This window comes from Equus caballus, chromosome X (genome assembly GCF_041296265.1).
Source record: "Equus caballus isolate H_3958 breed thoroughbred chromosome X, TB-T2T, whole genome shotgun sequence".
NCBI lineage: Eukaryota > Metazoa > Chordata > Mammalia > Perissodactyla > Equidae > Equus > Equus caballus.
In genome coordinates this window covers 62,551,539-62,570,893 of record NC_091715.1, presented here as the reverse complement: position 1 = coordinate 62,570,893, position 19,355 = coordinate 62,551,539, and the positions used below count along the sequence as shown (strand labels likewise).

Genomic DNA, 19,355 nt, shown 5'->3' with positions numbered 1-19,355 from the left:
CACTCTTTGATGTTTGCACAATGACAAAATCACCTAACAAGACATTTCTCAGAATGTATCCCTATTGTTAAGTGACGTATGACTATATACAAAAATAAGAAGGCATATGCTTACTGTGATAAAATTCAGATGAACTCATTTGGAGAGATCGCTCCCTTTATAGCTTATCTCAAGATGCAAGTCCCAAGGAAGGTAGTTGAATCTTTTAGGAGCGAAGTAGGGTGTGTATATATGTAGATGTGGTATGGCTTTGGTTGTTGATGTTCTTAAAGAAACAGAGCCATTAGTGGTTAGTAGACAAATAGTTTATACAATAAATAAATTTAGTTACAGTTCATTGTTGCCGATGATACAGCATCATGATTATAGGTAAAACAAATTAAAACCTCATGAAGTAGTCATAGCACATTCATGCTAGTGAAAACATATTGCAAAGCACTGCACGTGCATTATAGGGCCAGACAAAACTGGGGACAGGATATATTTTCACTTACCTCTGTTTGGCTTTGTGTATTTTGTCATTGAGACTTACATTATATTTGGGTCAAACAAAAAACCCAAAGAGGTTTTATAAAAGTTTACAACCATTAAACAATATTGTTTAATCCCACAAATGGATAAAGCAAACTACTATAGCTCAATGATACACAAAACAGGATTAAAAATAGTCAATCTGCCTATGTATATAGCTAGCTACAACATGATAGATATTGAATATGCTGAGTCTTTCCAAAAGCATCGACAACTTTAGACAAGCAGCTTCCTGAAATATACTGGTTTGGTTTCCATTGAAAACTAACTGTAGTGCCATTTCAGTTGAAGACTATGCACTCCTCAGTGTCAGACATAAAGAGAAGCAAACTAGGGGAAGGCAGAGAAGGGTTAGGAGGAGACCGGAGAAGTGCTCTTTGCACAGTTTGACATTACTTTCCCTGTGTAGCTCCAGACCTGGTTCGCAGAATAAAACAAAGTGTATTGAAATTCTTGGCCCACAAAAAGGGTGTTTGTACAAAGTCTCATACTTAGAGCAGAGATTAAACTGTCACTGAGTGCCTCTTCAAATGAACTCTTCTATGTTAGAAGAAAACTCAGTGCCAAAGGTTAATGGATATCAATGTTTGAATTACTGTATAAATATAATTTATTCTAAAGTAGAAAAAATGGGTTTTAGAAGTATTCTCCTGGAAACTACCAGAGAGGGGAGGGGAGAGAATATACACATATTCAACGTATATATATACACACACACATACGTGTGTGTGTGTGTGTGTGTGCATGTGTTTCATTATTTAGAAGAAGAAAAGTTTTATAGGCCATTTCCATAAGGCCTCCGTCATTCTCCCTTCTATACCTTGCACCTTAAGAGAGAGTGCAATGGCTGTATGTTACCTTTGAAAAGTCTCCTTTTCCTTTTAGCTGTCTTACAGAAACAGTGCCCTTGATTGACCATGCCACTCCAGAGTCACACTTCTTTAGGTCAAAGTAAAAACAATAACAAAATCACAACAAGAAAGAAATCATAAAATCTAAGGCCTGAAAAGGCATAGACTTGCTATGAGTTCAAAAACTCAGTGAAAGAATAAAAATTACAAAGCATCTCCTATAAAAGATAATGCTTCTTGAAAACCACACAAAACACTGTGCAGTAATCCCTGCTGAGTGCTTGGAGGTAAGCATACTGAAGGACACACCCTTAACCCCAGGAAAGGAAGCTTGCTTTTATTATCAAGGGAGCCCAGTGAGTCCCAATGCTTCTTTGTATTTGCTGTTTTATAATTACAGACAAAATGGAAAAGTCAAAAAATGTGCAGACCTCAATATAAAGAAGATGTTTCTCTAATAACTTTACTAAGAACCAAGCTGGATTTAAGCATTCATAATTGTACAGCTCCATTTGTAGATTCTTGCAGATGATTCACTAACATTGACACTTTTTACACAAAATACCTTTTGCAAGGACATATTAAATTTAATAGGCTAAAGAGAACTTATGTAATATAATGCTTGAAACTGTACACATAATAGCTGTGCACATAGTAATAAAAAGGCCTTGAAAAATTGTCTATAAACTACTACTGTCCTTTGGAAATAAAAGCTCCTTCATGACCCCCGGGCTACTTCCTTGTGACACACAGTGCCACAAACATCATGGTGAAAAGAATGTACCAAACCTAGTTTCAGATGAGTTTTGTACATTTGTTTCTATACAATCGGGAAAAAAGGAGATACAATTTGTATCAACAAAAGGTCATTTCTGGTTATTTGAGGCATTGCTCCTAGCTGCTTTGTTTCATATACATTTTATGAGAAGAGAGGAATGACAATGGTTACAGGAAATAAGAAATACATACACTGCCTTAAAAATTATTTCCTGTATTGAGAGGAACTTAGAATTTTTTTAATACTAAACATGAACATGTTCAAGATGAATTGCAGTTGACAAGATTAATCTTGTGCTTCTCTGTAAATTGTACAGCTACTGGATACTGTGGTGCCATTGATGACTTTGATAGGAGGTATGAACTAACTGGCACAAAGGCAGAGTCATCTAAGATTGTCAAATACCCTGATTTAGACATGGGACAAATTTAGAAGATCCAAGAAGTTGAAGGTATGAAATGGCATTTGTGTGAAATGGCAAGCACTTCAGTGGCAACTGTCACTCTCTATGGTCACTGGTAGAAAATACTTTTACACCTCAGTATGTTGCGGGATGGAAAAATCATAGGGTAGGAGATAAATGTGAAGCTATGGTTAACTAGAGAAAAACATTAATTGAGATGCAGTTTTTATCAACTAAGACAGAGACAGAAAGCCAGAAAAGCAGCATGCAAGCCATTATCAAACTGCCAGAAACAACCCTGACTACAGCCTCGCATTGGGAGTGTTTCACAGTAAGAAACATTTATAGGTAGTGTCACACCTTCTTATGAAGAAACAAAAGGCCAAGACCAGGCCTTCTCAACTTTCATGAAAAACTACCATAGAAATTAGCAAGTTCCAGCTCAAGAAATAGTGAGCTGGTCATGGTTCAAAATGTTGAAATATACAATGGGCTCAAAAAGGGGGTTTATTTAGTGCAGCTTAAAAAGAACCAAAAACAATAAATGCCTCTTCTGGAGGCATCTAGCTACAAAGGTTCCCACCCTGAGCAAGATACAAGTTGAACAAATGGCTCTGCTCAACCCAAAGTCCTGCCATCTTTAGTAATGCGTTATCCAAGGGCAAGTGCACCCTCTTCGCATGGATTTGAAGTGCATAACTAAGCCAGCTATTAGCGAAGATGTAACATCCCCTTTTGGAAGCTGCATCCCCTTTTGGAGGATGCCTTTTTCCACATAGAAAATCCCCTGGTTTTGTTTCCTAAAAATATTCTGCTGCACCAATGATCGACCTTATTGCCCAAAGGGTGGATTGCAAGACAAAGTGGATTGCATGGCTATGCCCTGTCCTGCATTACGTTTCATCCTGTGATGTTGAATACTGCGTAGGTCAGAAGTCCAAAGAGCATCCATTAGACCCTCCTTGAGTGCAGCTTTTGTGTTCATCATTTAATGCTTCATGAGTTTGGCCATCGCTATTGGGATAAGGGAAACCAACTGTGGTAGTAAATCCCCTGGTCCTGGTCAAATACTTCTGCGCTAATCTAGCACACAGCTACTATGCCTGGAACTTGAGCTTATCCATCAGCTTCTCTGTGGAAGAAGGCTGCAATCTTATCCCTAACTTGCTGAGGTGAAGAGAGTGAAAATCTGTCAATAAATCTTGACAAGTAAAAAGTGCAAGGGACATAGAGCTAGCTTGCTGTGGTGACTAAGAAAGCAATATTCAAATATTGGCATGTAATTTCACTTTCAAAACTAGTTGAAATTATGAAATGTGACATAAATCATCCAGTCAGATTTGTGATCTATACAGCTGTAGACTAAGGACTGTGCTGAGACTATCTTCTTATCACCACCATATAAAAGATTATACAGAGATACACATCTTGACTAAATACATACAGTCATACATGCAATATAACTGCTAATAATAGGTTTAAAATGTAGCTCTAGAAGCTTCGATATGACCCTATAGCTTGGTTAACAAAGATATTGAATGGTCAGATATCCATGCAATAAAGTGTGCATTTACTTTTAAATAGCTTTAAATATTCCTATTAAAAATCTTAAAAGGTTAATTCAACATATGATCCGATCTTGATGCTCTTGCTCTCTAAATTAGATGTATCATTCTTACTCTGTAATATAGAATGTGTGACTAAGAAAACACTGGTAATGGAAGCCCTGGGGTTTCTTGCATTTAGGCCTCTCCCCCTGGGTTTTGTCCTCCATTACCTGCACAGTGCCGTGCAAAAGGGCATGGAACTTGGAGTCAGAGGACTTGGATAAGAGTCCTGACTTGGTCCTTTGCTAGCGGTGTGACCTTGGCAAGTCACTTAATTTCACTGAGCTTCAATTTCCTTGTCTATAAAACAAGACATTAGTAAGACTTACCTCACAGGGTTGTTATGCACTTCAATGACATAAATACTCTGTAGCTTGTAAAGCGCGACACAAAATTATTAGTTACTATTATCATAGTATTAGTGCATTATTAGTATTAATATTTATATTTATAGGAATAAGTTCTATGTTACGTCAACGTGCAGCCCTAAGCTTAGAAACAATCAAGGCTGCCAGTTGCTGGGCATCTGCTGTATGGGGATTCTTCTCCATTACTGCAAGGACGATGTTTGAAGGGAAAATATTGCAGAGGTTCTTGTAGGTCTGATACTGGTGCTCTGGGATCATATGCTCCCTGGAATCATTGCACATTCCAACCCAAGGATTCCTCCAAAGCTGCTCCATTTTTTCAGGCATGCTCCGTACCATGACTGGCTCATAGCATGGTTGCATGAGGCTGTTACTCAAGGGATAGGAGTGGTAGCCATAAGAGTCAGTTGCACAGGGCAGTGGGTCCCAGCTGGCATGTTGTTCCCGGCAAAGAGGAGGTCGTCTTTGTCTCATGGGGTTGCTCTCATACAGGCGAGAGTCAGAAATGCTGTCCATCCGAGTCATCACCAGGGCACGTCCTGGCTGTGGGGTTGCCCCAGGGTGGATAGTGGGAGGCATGGGGTAGTCTCCAGGACAGCTGGAGCGTGTCCCAGTTGCTGGGTGCTGGGCATGCAGAACTAAATGGGGAACTGACTGCTTGTTGGGGGCTTGCTTAGAATCCTCTGGGCCATAGCTCTGCACTCTTGTTAAGGCTTCATGGTAACCATGAGGAAAAGGCTGAAGACGGTTCTGAGATGCTGAGCGATGCAGCTTCAAACTGCCTTCAGGATGGGTATCAGCTACAGGCAAGTATAGGTTGTTGTAAGAGGAATAGTTGTCATTTCTGGTATGGCTCATATGACTGTCAGAACACAGGTTGGGATTCCGGGCATACACCCCCCGGTCTGCTTCAGTCATGTAGTACTCTCGATTATGCATGCTGTTGATATTCAGTTTGGAGAAGTCGCCTAACATTGAATAATAGCTGTGGTCCCCCAAGGACTCAAACTTTGGGTATTGCTCAGCATAGTTAATAGAGGTCCCATGGCTGTTGGTAACCAGGATGGGGGGATACTGCATGCTGGGCATGTGCTCTAACGAAGCCTTCTGGTGGGGGAAATGAGAAGATCCTGGCACTGGGCTGCTGGCTGAACGGGTATTGAGTGCACCTACTGCATGGCTTTTGGGGGGTGGGATTGTGGGGACACTTAGGGCGGTCACAAGTGAGGGGACAGAGCTGGCCTCAGGCTTACGGGCAATGGACAGCCATTCCTCAGGCTCCACAGCCACGGACCGAATGCTGGGATCTGATTGGCGCTTGGGGGCCACACGTTTGACTTCTGAGGTTATCTCACCTTTGGCACTAGACAGCCCTGTGCCACACTTGGCTAAGGTGCCTTCGCTCATGGTTTTCACTGTGGACAGTTTGGCACTGATGCGGAGCTCATCAGCCACCGAACGCTGGGGTTGGTTGGCCCGCTCCGGATGGTAGTATTTGCACTTGTGGCCGTAGGTACATTTTTTGCCTGAAAAATAATGCCTTGGGGTAAGACTCTCTCTCATAGTGGTGCAACTCTGTGCCAGAAACTGTTGTATCTGGTCACTCAGGTTATAATTTTACCATTTGGGGTTAAAGGCAGAAAATTAACTGTCCATAAAGATGAGAGACAGACAACACCAAGGAGGCATCACACACTGTGAGGGGAGAGGAAGGAAGTGGAAAGCTGGGGAGGAAACTGCAGTGTGAAAACTAAGAGCTGAACAGCTGAACAGCTTTCATTTCCTGAAATTCACAACTTTGCCTAGGCATAACCTGCATATTAAGGCAGTGTAGAGCAGCAGCAGGCAGTATGATGCGAGTGCAAAGAGCACAGGCTTGGAGGCCAGTCAGACCTGAGTTTCAATTCCAGCTGTGCCACTTACTAGCTGTGTGACTTTGGTAAGTGACTTTACTTTCTGAGCCTCATTTTCCTCTTCTGTAAACAAGGTTCATAATCATGCTTATATTATAGGGTCATTGTGAAGATTAAATGAAGATAATGAACATGAAAACACTCTATGATTTAAATAAATGTTAATCAAACAAAAAACAAGACGTGTGATAAATGATTATCCAAAAAGAGTGAACATCCAAACTAGCCTCAGACCAGGCAGCCCACGTTGCACTGTTAGGCTCACAAACTTTATATCAGACAGACTTGTGTAAGATCATGAATGTACTCTAGAAAACTATATTTTAAAAAAGCAAATAAAAATGAAGTTTGGAAGCAAACTGGAAAGTACAGATGGGAAGAAAAGGGTATTATTAGTTAGAGGGCGCAGTCACCTGCCTGAGAGACACGTCCTTCTTGGGGCCAAATCCAATTTGGCCTTGCCCTTTCTGCTTCTGTGGACCCACGTGGACATTTCTCTGCCCCCAGCAACACTGCTCAGGATGGAGGCAGCTAGCACACATGCACCATTTTAACAAGTGACAACTAATCTTCCCTTCAATTCTAGTTACCTTCTCCTCATGCAGTTTCTAGAATGTTTCTTTAAACAATTAACTGAGAATACAGGAAGACACAGACTAACTCACAGAAAGTGAACAAGCTAGGATTTTCCATTTGAAAGATAAATTTTGAAGAGAAAAGTATTCATAGAGTCCTTATGTTTCCCTTAATACAGAACTCAGTTCTGCACATAGGTACTCACCATAAGGGCATGGTTGTTTCTTGTGCTCAGGAACAACGGGTCTCTTTCTTAAGAAATTTTCAAGGCTTGGGCCATGGCGCCCTAAAGGATCATCTGGAGGCATAAATCTAAAAGCAAGCAAGCAAGAGATAAATGCCTTCCCTTCTGTCCCTACTATCCCTTATCAGGAGTTCAGACCTTCATTACCTCTTGCTTATATTGTTGTCACAGCTTTTTAATTGCCCTTCCTGCCTCAAGTCTATCTTTTGCTAAGCCAGCAGTCCTTCCCTCTGTTCCCAGTTGATCGCAAGAAAAGGATAATTTCTCCTGTGTGTCATTTTTCCATGGACTATATGTTCCAGTCATACTGGCATGCCTGCTGGTTCCCCCAATATGCAACCCACTTTCACATCTTTATAGCTTTATTCATGATGTCCCCTTTACCTCTAATGCCCAACAACTCCCTTTCCTCTGTCTCTAAACTTCATCTCAAATGTCATCTCCTCTGTGAAGCTTTTCCCTATCCTTTTTCATCAACAAAGCAATTTAAGAAATTCTAACCACAGCACTTATCACAACACATTGTGGTTGTCTCTTTCCACCACACTTTGAGCCTCTTAAGACTAAGTCTTGTCTCTTACTCAGCCTTTTGTCCCTATGGAAACTAGCATAATGCACAGTACACAGTAAGTGTTCAGTAGATGTTTATTGAAATGAAATGAAATCTGTTCCTAGTGGTAACTTGGATTTAGGCTATTTAGAGCCTATTGGAAAGAAACGTACTTGTCATTCACAAAAGAATACATCAGCAACCGCTCCTCTATAAACTTCTTCCATTCTGGCTTTTCTACTTGAAGGTCCCGGTAGTTATCATTGGAGACAATGATGCCATCAGAATCAAAAGCCAGTTTGACTATGAACCGGTCATCATAGCAGACGACTCTCCTGCCCTGGACCCTTCTGGATGGCGTGAAGACAAGAATCTTTTCCTTCTCCAGTTTACGTAGGATATCTTGATCTGTTGAAATATGAATTATATGCCACAGAGTAGAGATCATCTTTGGAAATTAACAGCTCTACCTCCATATTACAAATACAAAAGTCGGTACTAGATGAATATATTATTTGCCCTTAGAGAGAAAGTAGCCTCTATTCTTGGCTATGGTAGTAATTTGGATTGTCACTTTTGGCAAGTCAACTTCCCCTTTGAACTTCAGTTTTCTTTTTGATAAAATGAAGGAACAGGATTCAATAACATCTAAGTTTTTAAAACTACCATGAAGAGTGAGAAATAACACTGATATACTAGTATTCTTTTTTTTTTTTTTTTTTGAGGAAGATTAGCCCTGAGCTAACTGTTGCCAATCCTCCTCTTTTTGCTCAGGAAGACTGGCCCTGAGCTAACATCTATGCCCACTTCCTCTGCTTTATATGTGGGACGTCTACCACAGCATGGCGTGCAAAGCGGTGCCATGTCCGCACCCGGGATCTGAACCAGCGAACCCCGGGCCACTAAAGTGGAACGTGTGCACTTAACCGCTGCACCACCTGGCCGGCCCCTATACTAGCTTTCTTGATGCTTGTTTTGCCCTTTGGCTGAAGCACCAGCTTTTGACTGCTGAAGAAAACAGGGCAGTGTGCTGAGGATGCGTCTGCCAGGAGGAGAGTAAAGCATCACTCCTAGGGACTTACATTTTTGCCCTCTGCCTGATGGAAGGCCACAACTAAGAGAAAACATCAAGCTGTAGCATGTGAGTATTGACGTCCTTTTTTTGGCTTCTTACTTGCTGAGGAAAGAAAGTTTACAGGCTGGGTTTGAGCAAGGCCAGGATCCACTCTCAGACTGAGGCTGAGGGCCTGTTCAGCAGCTAGCAGACAGCTCCATGGCACAGCTCTGACAGCCATTCACTGGACTTTCTCATTTGGCACATCAGGCAACAGCTGATACTCAGAGGACTGGGTCTATATGCTCTCCAATGCTGTAAAGAGCTAGCTTCACATACTGTTGTAAGTGAATGTAGTGATCCTACTGCCATTAGGTCCACATCATGACTTTTGTGGACCTTAGGCACTTTTGCCTTCATGGGCCCCTTCTTCCATAAAGAAATATTTAAAATTCACTTTACAACTGCATTGGTATAAAGACAAATAATCTAGTTAGATATATTATTACACATTGTTATTTTATTCAATTTTTCCTTCTGATGTTAAAAGAAAATAATAAAATTAAAACATTTCCATGGGACCCTAAAAGTTTTATAGGCCCTAGGCACTGGTCCTACTGTGCCTCATGGATAACTTGGCTCTGACTGCCATGGGACATTGCTTTCTCTCTACTCTGCCTCCTAATTTGCAAATCCCACAATAACTTCTATGGTACAGAATGAGATCCACTGTCTACCATGGTTTCTTTAGTCATTTGGAAAACTTAGTCACATTCATAACCAGATTCATCCCACTTTAGTCTGAAGTCTATGCTCAAATAAGAAAGCACTCCTAATTTTCAATTGTTGCTTTATTCTTTGCCAAAGTGAAGTCGCCTGTATTTAACTGCCATAGGCCACAACACAATGATGGTATTATTTGGGTAAGGAAAAACATGCTTAAAAATATACTCAATATAAAATATTTTAAGTATACTTAATAAACTTAGAAAAATATATAAATTGGGCCCATCAACCTCTACCAAAACTATCTTGCTAGCTTTGCCTCTGGATGAGAAAAAACATCTTATTTGAAATAGTACCTGTAATTGGTGCATCAGGGCGGGATTGCTCCTTTCTCCATGCAGGCACAAATACAGTAATATCTTTATGGCCTTTATCTAAAAACCAATCCACAGCAAGTTGTATTCCTCTACAGGAGAACTCTTCTTTATTCCCATGGCTTTAGAAAGATAAAGAATGAGAGGATAGAGGATTGACAACAGGTAGCAAAGAATTACTCCAAACAGGGTTTTTCTTTGTACCAAGACATTAACAACAGACGTGCTAATTTTGATGGTGCCAAAAATATATTTTTAAAAATAGCAAATCAAATTCTTTTTTATTCAATCACTACAAATATTGCCATTATTATTACACCTTCATTCAAGGCCACAGATGATTAATAACAGCTCCCAACTTATAGCAGCCCTGGTGGCTATTTCCTATCACTACTTCCATTTTCTCTCTTCTCTTTCTGTTTCCACCACCACTTTCTTTTCAAAGATTCAGATATTCACAATAGATGAAAAAAGAAGAGGTGCCACCAGAGGTCTAGATAAAGTTTATATGGAGGATTAGTTCGAGATGAGTCTTAAGCTCTTATATTAAGCTTAAAAAATAACAGTAACAGCAAGAAAGACACACATAAATCCTGACTGAAAATAGTTATCACATTTAACTAAATATAGCACACCAACAAAAATCACATTCTTGAAAATTTTAAGATGTGGGAAATGATCACAATATAATGCTAAAAGAGAAAAAGGATACAAACTATATACAATGCAAACTGAATTTTGTAGAAGAAAGTCTATGTGTAAGGTTAGAAAAATACGAGAAAACAGATACATCAAATTATTAATAAAAATTCTTCTATGTGAGAGGGTTATAAATGACTTATTTTCTTTCTTTAATTCAAAAATTTCCCCCAAAAAATGAGTATTCTTTTTATAATTAGAACATGATGTTTTTACAGAAGACGTTTTTAGAGAAGATGTTCTATCACAATTAATTGTAGGAATAAACATTGTAAAAACTTAAAAAACCAAACAAAATTCATTTTATTGGAAATTGGAAGAGGGAAAATTAGCAGATGAATTGGGGGAAAATATATTGATTGTCATCATCTTTTTTTTTTAAGATTTTATTTCATTTTATTCATTTATTTATTTATTTTGAGGAAGATTAGCCCTGAGCTAACTGCCGCCAATCCTCTTATTTTTGCTGAGGGAGGCTGGCCCTGAGCTAACATCTGTGCCCATCTTCCTCTACTTTATATTTGGGATGCCTACCACAGCATGGCTTGTCAAGCGGTACCATGTTGGTACCTGGGATCCGAACCAGTGAATGCCGGGCTGCTGAAGCGGAACGTGCACAGTTAACCGCTGTGCCATTGGGCCAGCTCCTTAAAGATTTTATTTTTCCTTCTTCTACCCATAGCCCCCAAATGAATAGCTGTTATTCTCATCATCTTAAAAACTCACAAAAGATGTACTAGATTTGTGCGTAGTTTGGTCGTGAAAATTCTGTTCTCTTAGCATGGAATCTGGTGCTCTGACACATGTATAAGCCACACTAAATTACAGTTAATTAAACAGCTTGGGTGGTAAAAGAACTTGGCATACACGTATCAATTCTATTACAATAAACTGGATATTGCCTGTCAAACAAGACTGATCAAAAGAGACCATTTTGCTAGAAGGTTAATTAAGACAATGTGATAGGGGCTCGCTTTTTACATTCCTCACTTTCTCATTGGTACTCATTCACTCAACCATAAGAGAAATTAGCTCCAATTATATTATTTCTTTTGGGTGAATTTATACACAATCTCAGGGGCCCCATTAATACCTGCACCGCAAGACTTCCCAGTGTCTTATCACTTTTGAGGCACATGACAAAAATTTATTAGATGCCTTTATTAACATTTCCAAACACATGTTAATCATGTTCAAAAGTTTCCAGTGAGTACCATAAAGTAATTTTACTACTCTAATAAAAGTCAAAGCACTTAAGAAAAAAAAGAAAGGAAAATATATTTAATTGCCAATATACTCCAAGGTAGCCTTAGAGACAGCTACCACTGATTGCTTCTAAAAAGTTGAACAATGGGTAAATTGGGCAAGTCCATGGCTGGTAAAGGATTAAAATTAGATGACCTCAGCATAAAATAGGTGGGAGGAGATGACCAGCTGTAACTTTTCCCACTGCTATAGTGCTGGTAAGTATAAAATGAACTCAGGAAAATCATCAGAATTGTCATTAGAGGGGGAATTTGGAGGAAGAAGGGATTTCATTTCACTTGGTTCTGTGGTGCTATAAAGTGTGTCCTCCCTAACACAGTTTAAGACTAGAAATAAATATAAGAGTAACATTTACATCGGATACCCTAATTTTATATTGTATACTGGCAAATTCATTGTTTAAAAATATTTTTCATCATTATAAAAGTAATATATACTTATAGTATAAAATGTGGAAAATACACAAAATATAAAGAAAAAACGCTGCACAATAGGGTTTAATACCACCCAGAGATAAACACTGTTAATATTTTGATGCATCTGTATCCTGATATCAATTTTTTAGCATACCGAGAATTATCACGTTAAGAAAAACTGTTAAATACATATAGCATTCCAGTGAAAATATATTAAAATCATGCCATTGGAGTGTTCCATGAAGTGCACCAAATGCCTAGTAGGAATCAGAATTCACATTCAACATTTATCAAGGTGGCAGTGAAGTCCTACATAAGGGCCCGGAATGCAAAGTTTAGCTCTCAATAAATATTTAAGGAAAGAATAAATTTTTAAAAAGTGGAAAATAAAGCTTGGAAGATGACCTGTTTTAGCCCAAACCCACAAAATGTCCTTTTCCAATCTAAAAAATGCTAGGACCTAAGAGACTATCTAAAAAATCGAAAGCCTAGACTTGTAAGTCATAGGATGTCTTGGTGACACTACAGCTCACTTTGTCCTGTAAACTGGCTCACATACATATTATGATCCAGGTTCCAAGCCAAATTCTACCTAGCAGATGGGTCACCGGCCTCTCCCTCTTCACTTTTTTTTTTGCAGTGTTCAAATATTTGGGCTTCTCCCAGACTTAACAAGTAATATGGCAGCATTTACATTTTAAAGACTTAATTCCCCTGAAATAGATTTTTCCTCCCAAAGGAGACGGCTTTCAGAATGAACATACCCTTTAGGATCTTACCATATATCAGTATGTGAATCACAGGTACATCACTACTGCAAATGTTAAACAAATGCTGTTGATGACAAACAAAGCATCATGATTTCAATGCAGGCTCATTCAACATGCTGAGGAACAACAGATGTTAATATGTAGTTTGTCTAAGAAGTACCAATCTCATGACAAAGTTACAGCTAACCAATGGGGAAACAAACTGAATTTAGATTAAAGGAACTAACAAATTCATAGGCAGACCATGGCACTGAACTTTGACCGTGTGAAATGTGATTGCAGAATAAACGGGACTCATCAGTAACTTACCTAGTCAGACAAGGGAAGAGATGCTAACAAGGACACAGTTGGCAATTTAAAAAAATCACGTGGTCCACTATGCATTATTTTAATACGCTCCTAAAAATAAGGTTGAGTGCTGATTTTTTTTGCTTTAAATTGTGTGAGGTATCTTTAATTTAGTAAAGCAACTCCTACAAAAGACAAAAGTTCATCTTCCTATTAGTATGGCAGTTTGCTACTGGCATAGACTAGATATGTTGAAATGAATTACCTTGGTAATTAATCTCTTCATTATTTCTTACAAAGTAAAAGGGCCATAGAGTGTCCTTCGTAACTCAGCAACCCTTGAATAGAAGTCCAAAAACAAGGAAGATCTTATATCACCATGAAGTCAAAGTCCTCAAAGAAGTCCTGAGTTCTCATCTTCATCTCCCAAACACAACACCCTTATAGAAGGGTAGGCTTTGGGAAATAGGTCTAATCTAAGGTGTTTTGGGTAGTCTGGTCTGGTAAGTGATTGAGTTTGGCAGATGCCATATCTCTTCCCCTCAAGAATCACTCTGGTATACAGTATGGTATACTATTAAGAGGGGAGCAGAGTTACTTTCGGTCCTTTGAACATAAAAATCGCTCTCTCCTTTTCACTGGCCCACTGCATCGTTCTGATTACTGTAGTATTGTGTACAGGTCATTTAACTTTCTTGTTACTGTACTTCTAGTTTCCCCTCATTAAAACAGGAGAGATGCCTCGCCTGCTTTACTCACTTTGTGATGATGCTGTCATGATTTAAAAGATTTGAAAAAGGAAATCTGAAAATATATTTTCTGTTACTAGGAAGGATGTCAAATATTCTTAATAACAGTAATAGATACATATTATTGCATGATATTGTCGAAGGAGCATTGGAGTCAGATTCAAGTTTTAATACAAGCTTTGCCATTTATTATTTGTGTAACCTTGGGCAGTTACTCTATCTCTCTGAACCTGTCTCCTCACATGCAAAAATGAACCTAATTAGTCCATTCTTGTAGATTTTTTAGTGAGGATTAAATCACATTGTGCAAAAGCATCTGGCACAGAATAGAGATTTATACAGAATAGAGATTTATAAATGTTAGTTTCATTTCATCCATTTGAAGCCAGAATACAAGTTTAAGTCCTCACTTTGCTACTTACTAGCTATAAAAAGTAACCTCAAAGAAGTCATTTAACCTTGCTGAGCTCTAGTTTTCTCATCTGTAAAGTAAAGTTGCTATAAAGATTAAATAGAATTTTATATTAAAATGTACCTCCAGATAGCCTGCAAGCAACTCCTGCATACAGCAATGGTATGGTTCATAAGACTTGCCCCTATCCCCGCTCCCTCATATCTCTGTGGGAGCATCAAATACTCTTCTGTGTGCTGTGGGGAAAACCAGAGAGGCATAAAACAAAGTCCCTGCCTTCAAAGACAATGGGGTAATCAAATGAAAGACATACTAGTCTAAAGCTTTTTACTTAGTTCTGATTGTGTACAGTCTAAGAATTCTAGTGAGTTCATCAAGCAGTGGTGGACTCAATAGGAAACAGGCTCCTGATCACTAGGAAGTTTTAAGCCAAAGCTGGATAATAACTCATTTGAAAAATAGAAGAAGGGATTCCTAAGGCTCTCTGACATGAGATAAAAAGTTATTTGAGAGAGTATGGAATAAAGTATAAAGGCACTGTTAGTTATGTATTACTTTTCTATTGCTACTGTAACAGATTACTGCACATTCAGTAACTTAAAATAACACCAATTTATTCCCTTATAGTTCAGGAGGTCAGAAGTCTAAAATCAAGGTGTTGGCAAGGCTGTGTTCTTTCTTCAGACTTCAGGGAAGAATTCGTCTCCTTGCCTTTTTCAGCTTCTGGAGGGTGACCACATTCCTTGGCTCATGGCCCCTTTCTTACATCACCCCAATCTCCTGTTTCTGTCATCACATCTCCTACTACTCATTCTGATCCTGCTGCCTCCCTCTCTCTTACAAAGACCCTTATGATTACATTGAGCCCATCTTGATAATCCAGGATAATCCATTTTAAGATCCTTATCTTAATCACATCTGCAAAGTTCCTTTTACCATGTAAGATAACATATTCACAGATCCTAGGAATCAAGATGTGTACATCTTTAGTGGGCTATTATTCAGCCTACCATAGGTACTGAAGCTCAGAGACAATCATTGGGATCAGAAAAGTCAGGATGGTGTTTGTGGAGGGTATGAATATAAGGAGGAGGTTACTCCTAAGTTGGGAAATTACATGAACACAAGTAAGGTGGATAAAAATCAGCATAATTTACATGGAGACTGTTAAAGAGACTGATGTAAATGCAGTAAGTGTGAGAGATGCAATCAAATGGGAGGAGGGAAAGGTCAGATCACAAAGCCAGGCAAAGGGATCCAAATTTGGTAGAACGGCAATTGGGAGTTACTGCAAGTTCTCAAGTAAGCCCCCAAGTAACATTATAAAGCCAGGATTTTCAGGATGATTGGCCTAGCCAAGTAGAAGTGGGAGAGGGGACGCCAAGAGGAGCAAAGGCTGAATGGTTATGTCTCCTCTGAAGCATCACTGATGTCTAAGCTGCTTTCAGAATACCCGAAAAGACTCTGGCAACAATTTCAAAGGAGACAGAAAAGTCTACAGCCAGATCATTTTAGCCTCTGTCTACCTAGAGGAGTACAAGCCACAGACCACAACGAAAGGCCTCTCAAAGTGCTTTGCAAAGACAATTTCTATGAGTTCAGGGCAGTTTTTAAAAAACAGAGAAAATATACCAGTCTTACCTCATTGCCACATTACTTCCATCAATGACAACTGGCCTCAAATTGTCACTGTTGTCTATTACATCTTCAAGAGACAGTTCAGGGCTTGCAATCTCTCTGGAGCTGGGCCCCCGAGGCACTAACAGACTCAAGTTGACCTGCCCTTCCGAATCACCTTTGTTCCCAAGTCTGACAAGCTCTGCCAATACATCATTAATAAGTGATTCTGGGCCGAGCTTGTTCAGCACTGATTGAATCTGTTCCTCTGCATAGCCCAGCTTTAGAGCAAAATCCATCTTGGCTTGGTATTCCTTTTCCAAGTCAAGCTTCCCATCCTGTAGAATGCTGCTCTGGGAGAAGCTTGGACGATCTAGGCAGGGTGATCTACAGAGCTGGCGGTGTGGCTTGGAGGGAATTTCCTTTTTCTTCAATTGAGCATCTCCAGGTTGGAAGCTGTTGTCATTGATGTTGACACTCTTAAGGCTCATCTGTTCAGGGTCACTCTCAGAACTTATCCACTCTTCAGAATCAGCACAGCCCTGCTCTGTGCTGTCCTCCTTAGGCTGCTGCTTCTCTTCCTTAGAAGCACTCTTCTCCATTTTTGGTGTCTCCACGGCGGCCGTGGCTGTCATCCCGTTCAGTGGGCAGTTTGAAATCGAATCAGCTCTTTTCCTTTTTAGCCTGCTTGGAATCCACGTACAGTGGCATTCTTTTGTGGTAAAACGTGGTGGTAGTGTTGGTGCAAGAGTTTGCTTGTTTGGTTTGTTATGTTCAGATGTTACCAGTCCCTACAAATAGATACACATATCATAATTATGTTTATTAAAATTCTTGGGAAAGCATTTTAGAACACAGAGGTTTCTTCCTAAGAAACTACAGGTTGTCTGACATTTTATTTTTCTGACTAAAATCGTTGGACTCACCTTACATTAAAAATATAGAGAGTCTCTAATTCTCTAATAATTCTAGATATGAAAATTTCAGAGTTGGCAACAATGCTGTAATTCACACACACACACACAGAAGTTAACTGTTAAAATCACAGCTCAAGTTAACTGCTTAATGCAACAACTTTGAGAAAAAGAAGCATGGCATTTCAACAGGGTGCATGAATATATACATCCTTGAAAGGACTATCTCTCTTCCTTTCTGCCAGGTAAGTTTTCCAAATCCTACGCCAGGTCTTTTTTGCTAAAGCTGAACTCCACTCCTGAAGAGCACAACCTCTCCAGTACTACTCTTTACAAAATATCAGGGAACCCCATCTACTGGGGAGACAGGAAAACCATTAAAATTGCTTTCAAGCAATTGAAACAGGCTATAAGGGTAAACAAGTAGAGAACTGTGTGCTCCAGATAAGTTAAGAGGTTTGTGCATACTCATGAATTGTATCTGCAGCCTCTTTTATTTATTGTAATTGGTAAATAAAAGGAGAAAATCAACTCAACTTGCATGAGAGACCAGAACATTTAAAAATATATTAATAACTCCTCACTTACTTCATCTGTGCCCACAGGTTTGAGTTCTAACCTGGCCAAAGTGTTTCCTTCAATTTGAGCCTCAGTTTCCTCATATGTAAAATGAGAACATTGATAGTTACCTCACAGGGTGAGGATTACATAAGATGAAGTAAGGAAAGTGCTTTGAAAAGTGAACAGAATATAGTAGGTTCTCAATATAGGTAAAGGGTTCAACAGATATCACCAGGTGTTCAGTTTAAAAAGAAAAAGACTGACAGTGAGGCAAGGCTATAGACCTGTGAGCACTGACAAACTCTTTAGATAGCAGCTGTGCTCACTAATGTAAAACCAGAGTGTCTATGTAATCAGTGTCCTAGGGTTTTCCACTTATATTTGAATACTATTTGTACAAACAAGAAGAAAAGCCAATAGTAGCTATATCTAAGAATAATATGCATAACTGCATGCTCACTTTAAGAGAGCCATGTTTGAAAACATCGCATGCACACAGAACTGACATCTCAGAACTGATATTCAGGCAGCATGTAATGACTTCTTTAATGATGATCCTATCACTTATGATTTCAGAATTTTCCCTTAACGAATCAGCCAACAGACAGACATCCATTTCACTTTCACTTCTCCCTTAATCTTTGTTATTCAAATTTTAAAGCCTATTTCCTTTATAAATTTCACATTTACTATCTGACTTACATTTTATTCTCTTCAAAATAATTTCTAGTGCACACAGGGCATTGAGATTGTCCTCCCTGCATGTATTCAAAGCTCCAAAGTCACTTAAAAACAACTTTTTATAAGACTAAATGTATATTTTATAGACACATCAGAGGTACCTGGAAAAGATAAATTTGACTACTCTTACCTTGTGGATCATAGAATGTTTTTCTCCTTCTCTACTATATGATATTTTTCTCTGTCCAAATTGACGTTGGTGTGAGCACTGTTACCATGTTTACGTAGATATACAATAGTAAATTTAAACTCAGGGAAAATCTCACTACATAGGAAACCCTCATTGAAATTGCTAGTTATTATTGTGAAAGTTTCCTATTCAATAAGCTAAAGCAGAAGAGAAATAAATGACCTAGCAAATACAAATTTGGATTTACATTTCAAAGCCTTAAGCAAGAAGATTTTAGGAAAAATGTTGGTTGTTTGTCCTAAAACCTATGTAGGTGTGTAGGTATCATGTATTTCTTGTGTTTATTTTACAATGCATATTTCTTGAAGCAAAGACAGAGGAATGTCTTTTCATTCAAAAGGACAGTCACTGAGCGCCAGACACTGTGATAAACCCCGGGTCTAGGAAGAGAAACCAGAACTGAACCTGTTCTCAAAGAACTCGAAAACGAATAAAAAACTAGGAATAGCCCTAGGAAATGCTGAAACATAATTCTATAGAGAGCGACCATCTCAATTATAGTCCAAACTGGGACACTTTTGAGGATAAAAGGAACATGACTAATAATTATGTCAGAACAATAGGCATAAACTGAGGATGTCTCAGGCAAACCTGAATGTATGGTTGGTCCTTCAAGTTGCTTGAAAATTTCCATTGACATACAGAAGAGGGAATGTTCAATTCTGTCAGTGGGGTGTGAGATGGGAGTGGTGGTTGAAAGGATTAGGAAATAATTCAAGAAGGATATAATATTTGATGTTATTTTCTGACTCATTAA

The 19,355-nt window shown here is 39.0% G+C and overlaps 1 protein-coding gene across 2 annotated transcripts in view; it reads right to left on the bottom strand.

Moving 5' to 3' along the window:
- Nucleotides 1-287: 287 nt before the first annotated feature.
- The window catches only part of ZC3H12B (zinc finger CCCH-type containing 12B), a 405,422-nt gene continuing 386,354 nt past the window's right edge, over nucleotides 288-19,355 (bottom strand). For both annotated transcript variants that reach the window (XM_001914851.5, XM_070257265.1), the window contains exons 4-8: nucleotides 16,217-16,983; nucleotides 9,958-10,097; nucleotides 7,995-8,229; nucleotides 7,233-7,339; nucleotides 288-6,064 (exon numbers count right to left, since the gene is read on the bottom strand). In XM_001914851.5, the coding sequence (XP_001914886.2) occupies nucleotides 4,644-6,064; nucleotides 7,233-7,339; nucleotides 7,995-8,229; nucleotides 9,958-10,097; nucleotides 16,217-16,827 (2,514 nt within the window). In that variant the 5' untranslated portion in view covers nucleotides 16,828-16,983 and the 3' untranslated portion in view covers nucleotides 288-4,643. The remainder of the gene's footprint in view (nucleotides 6,065-7,232; nucleotides 7,340-7,994; nucleotides 8,230-9,957; nucleotides 10,098-16,216; nucleotides 16,984-19,355) is intronic.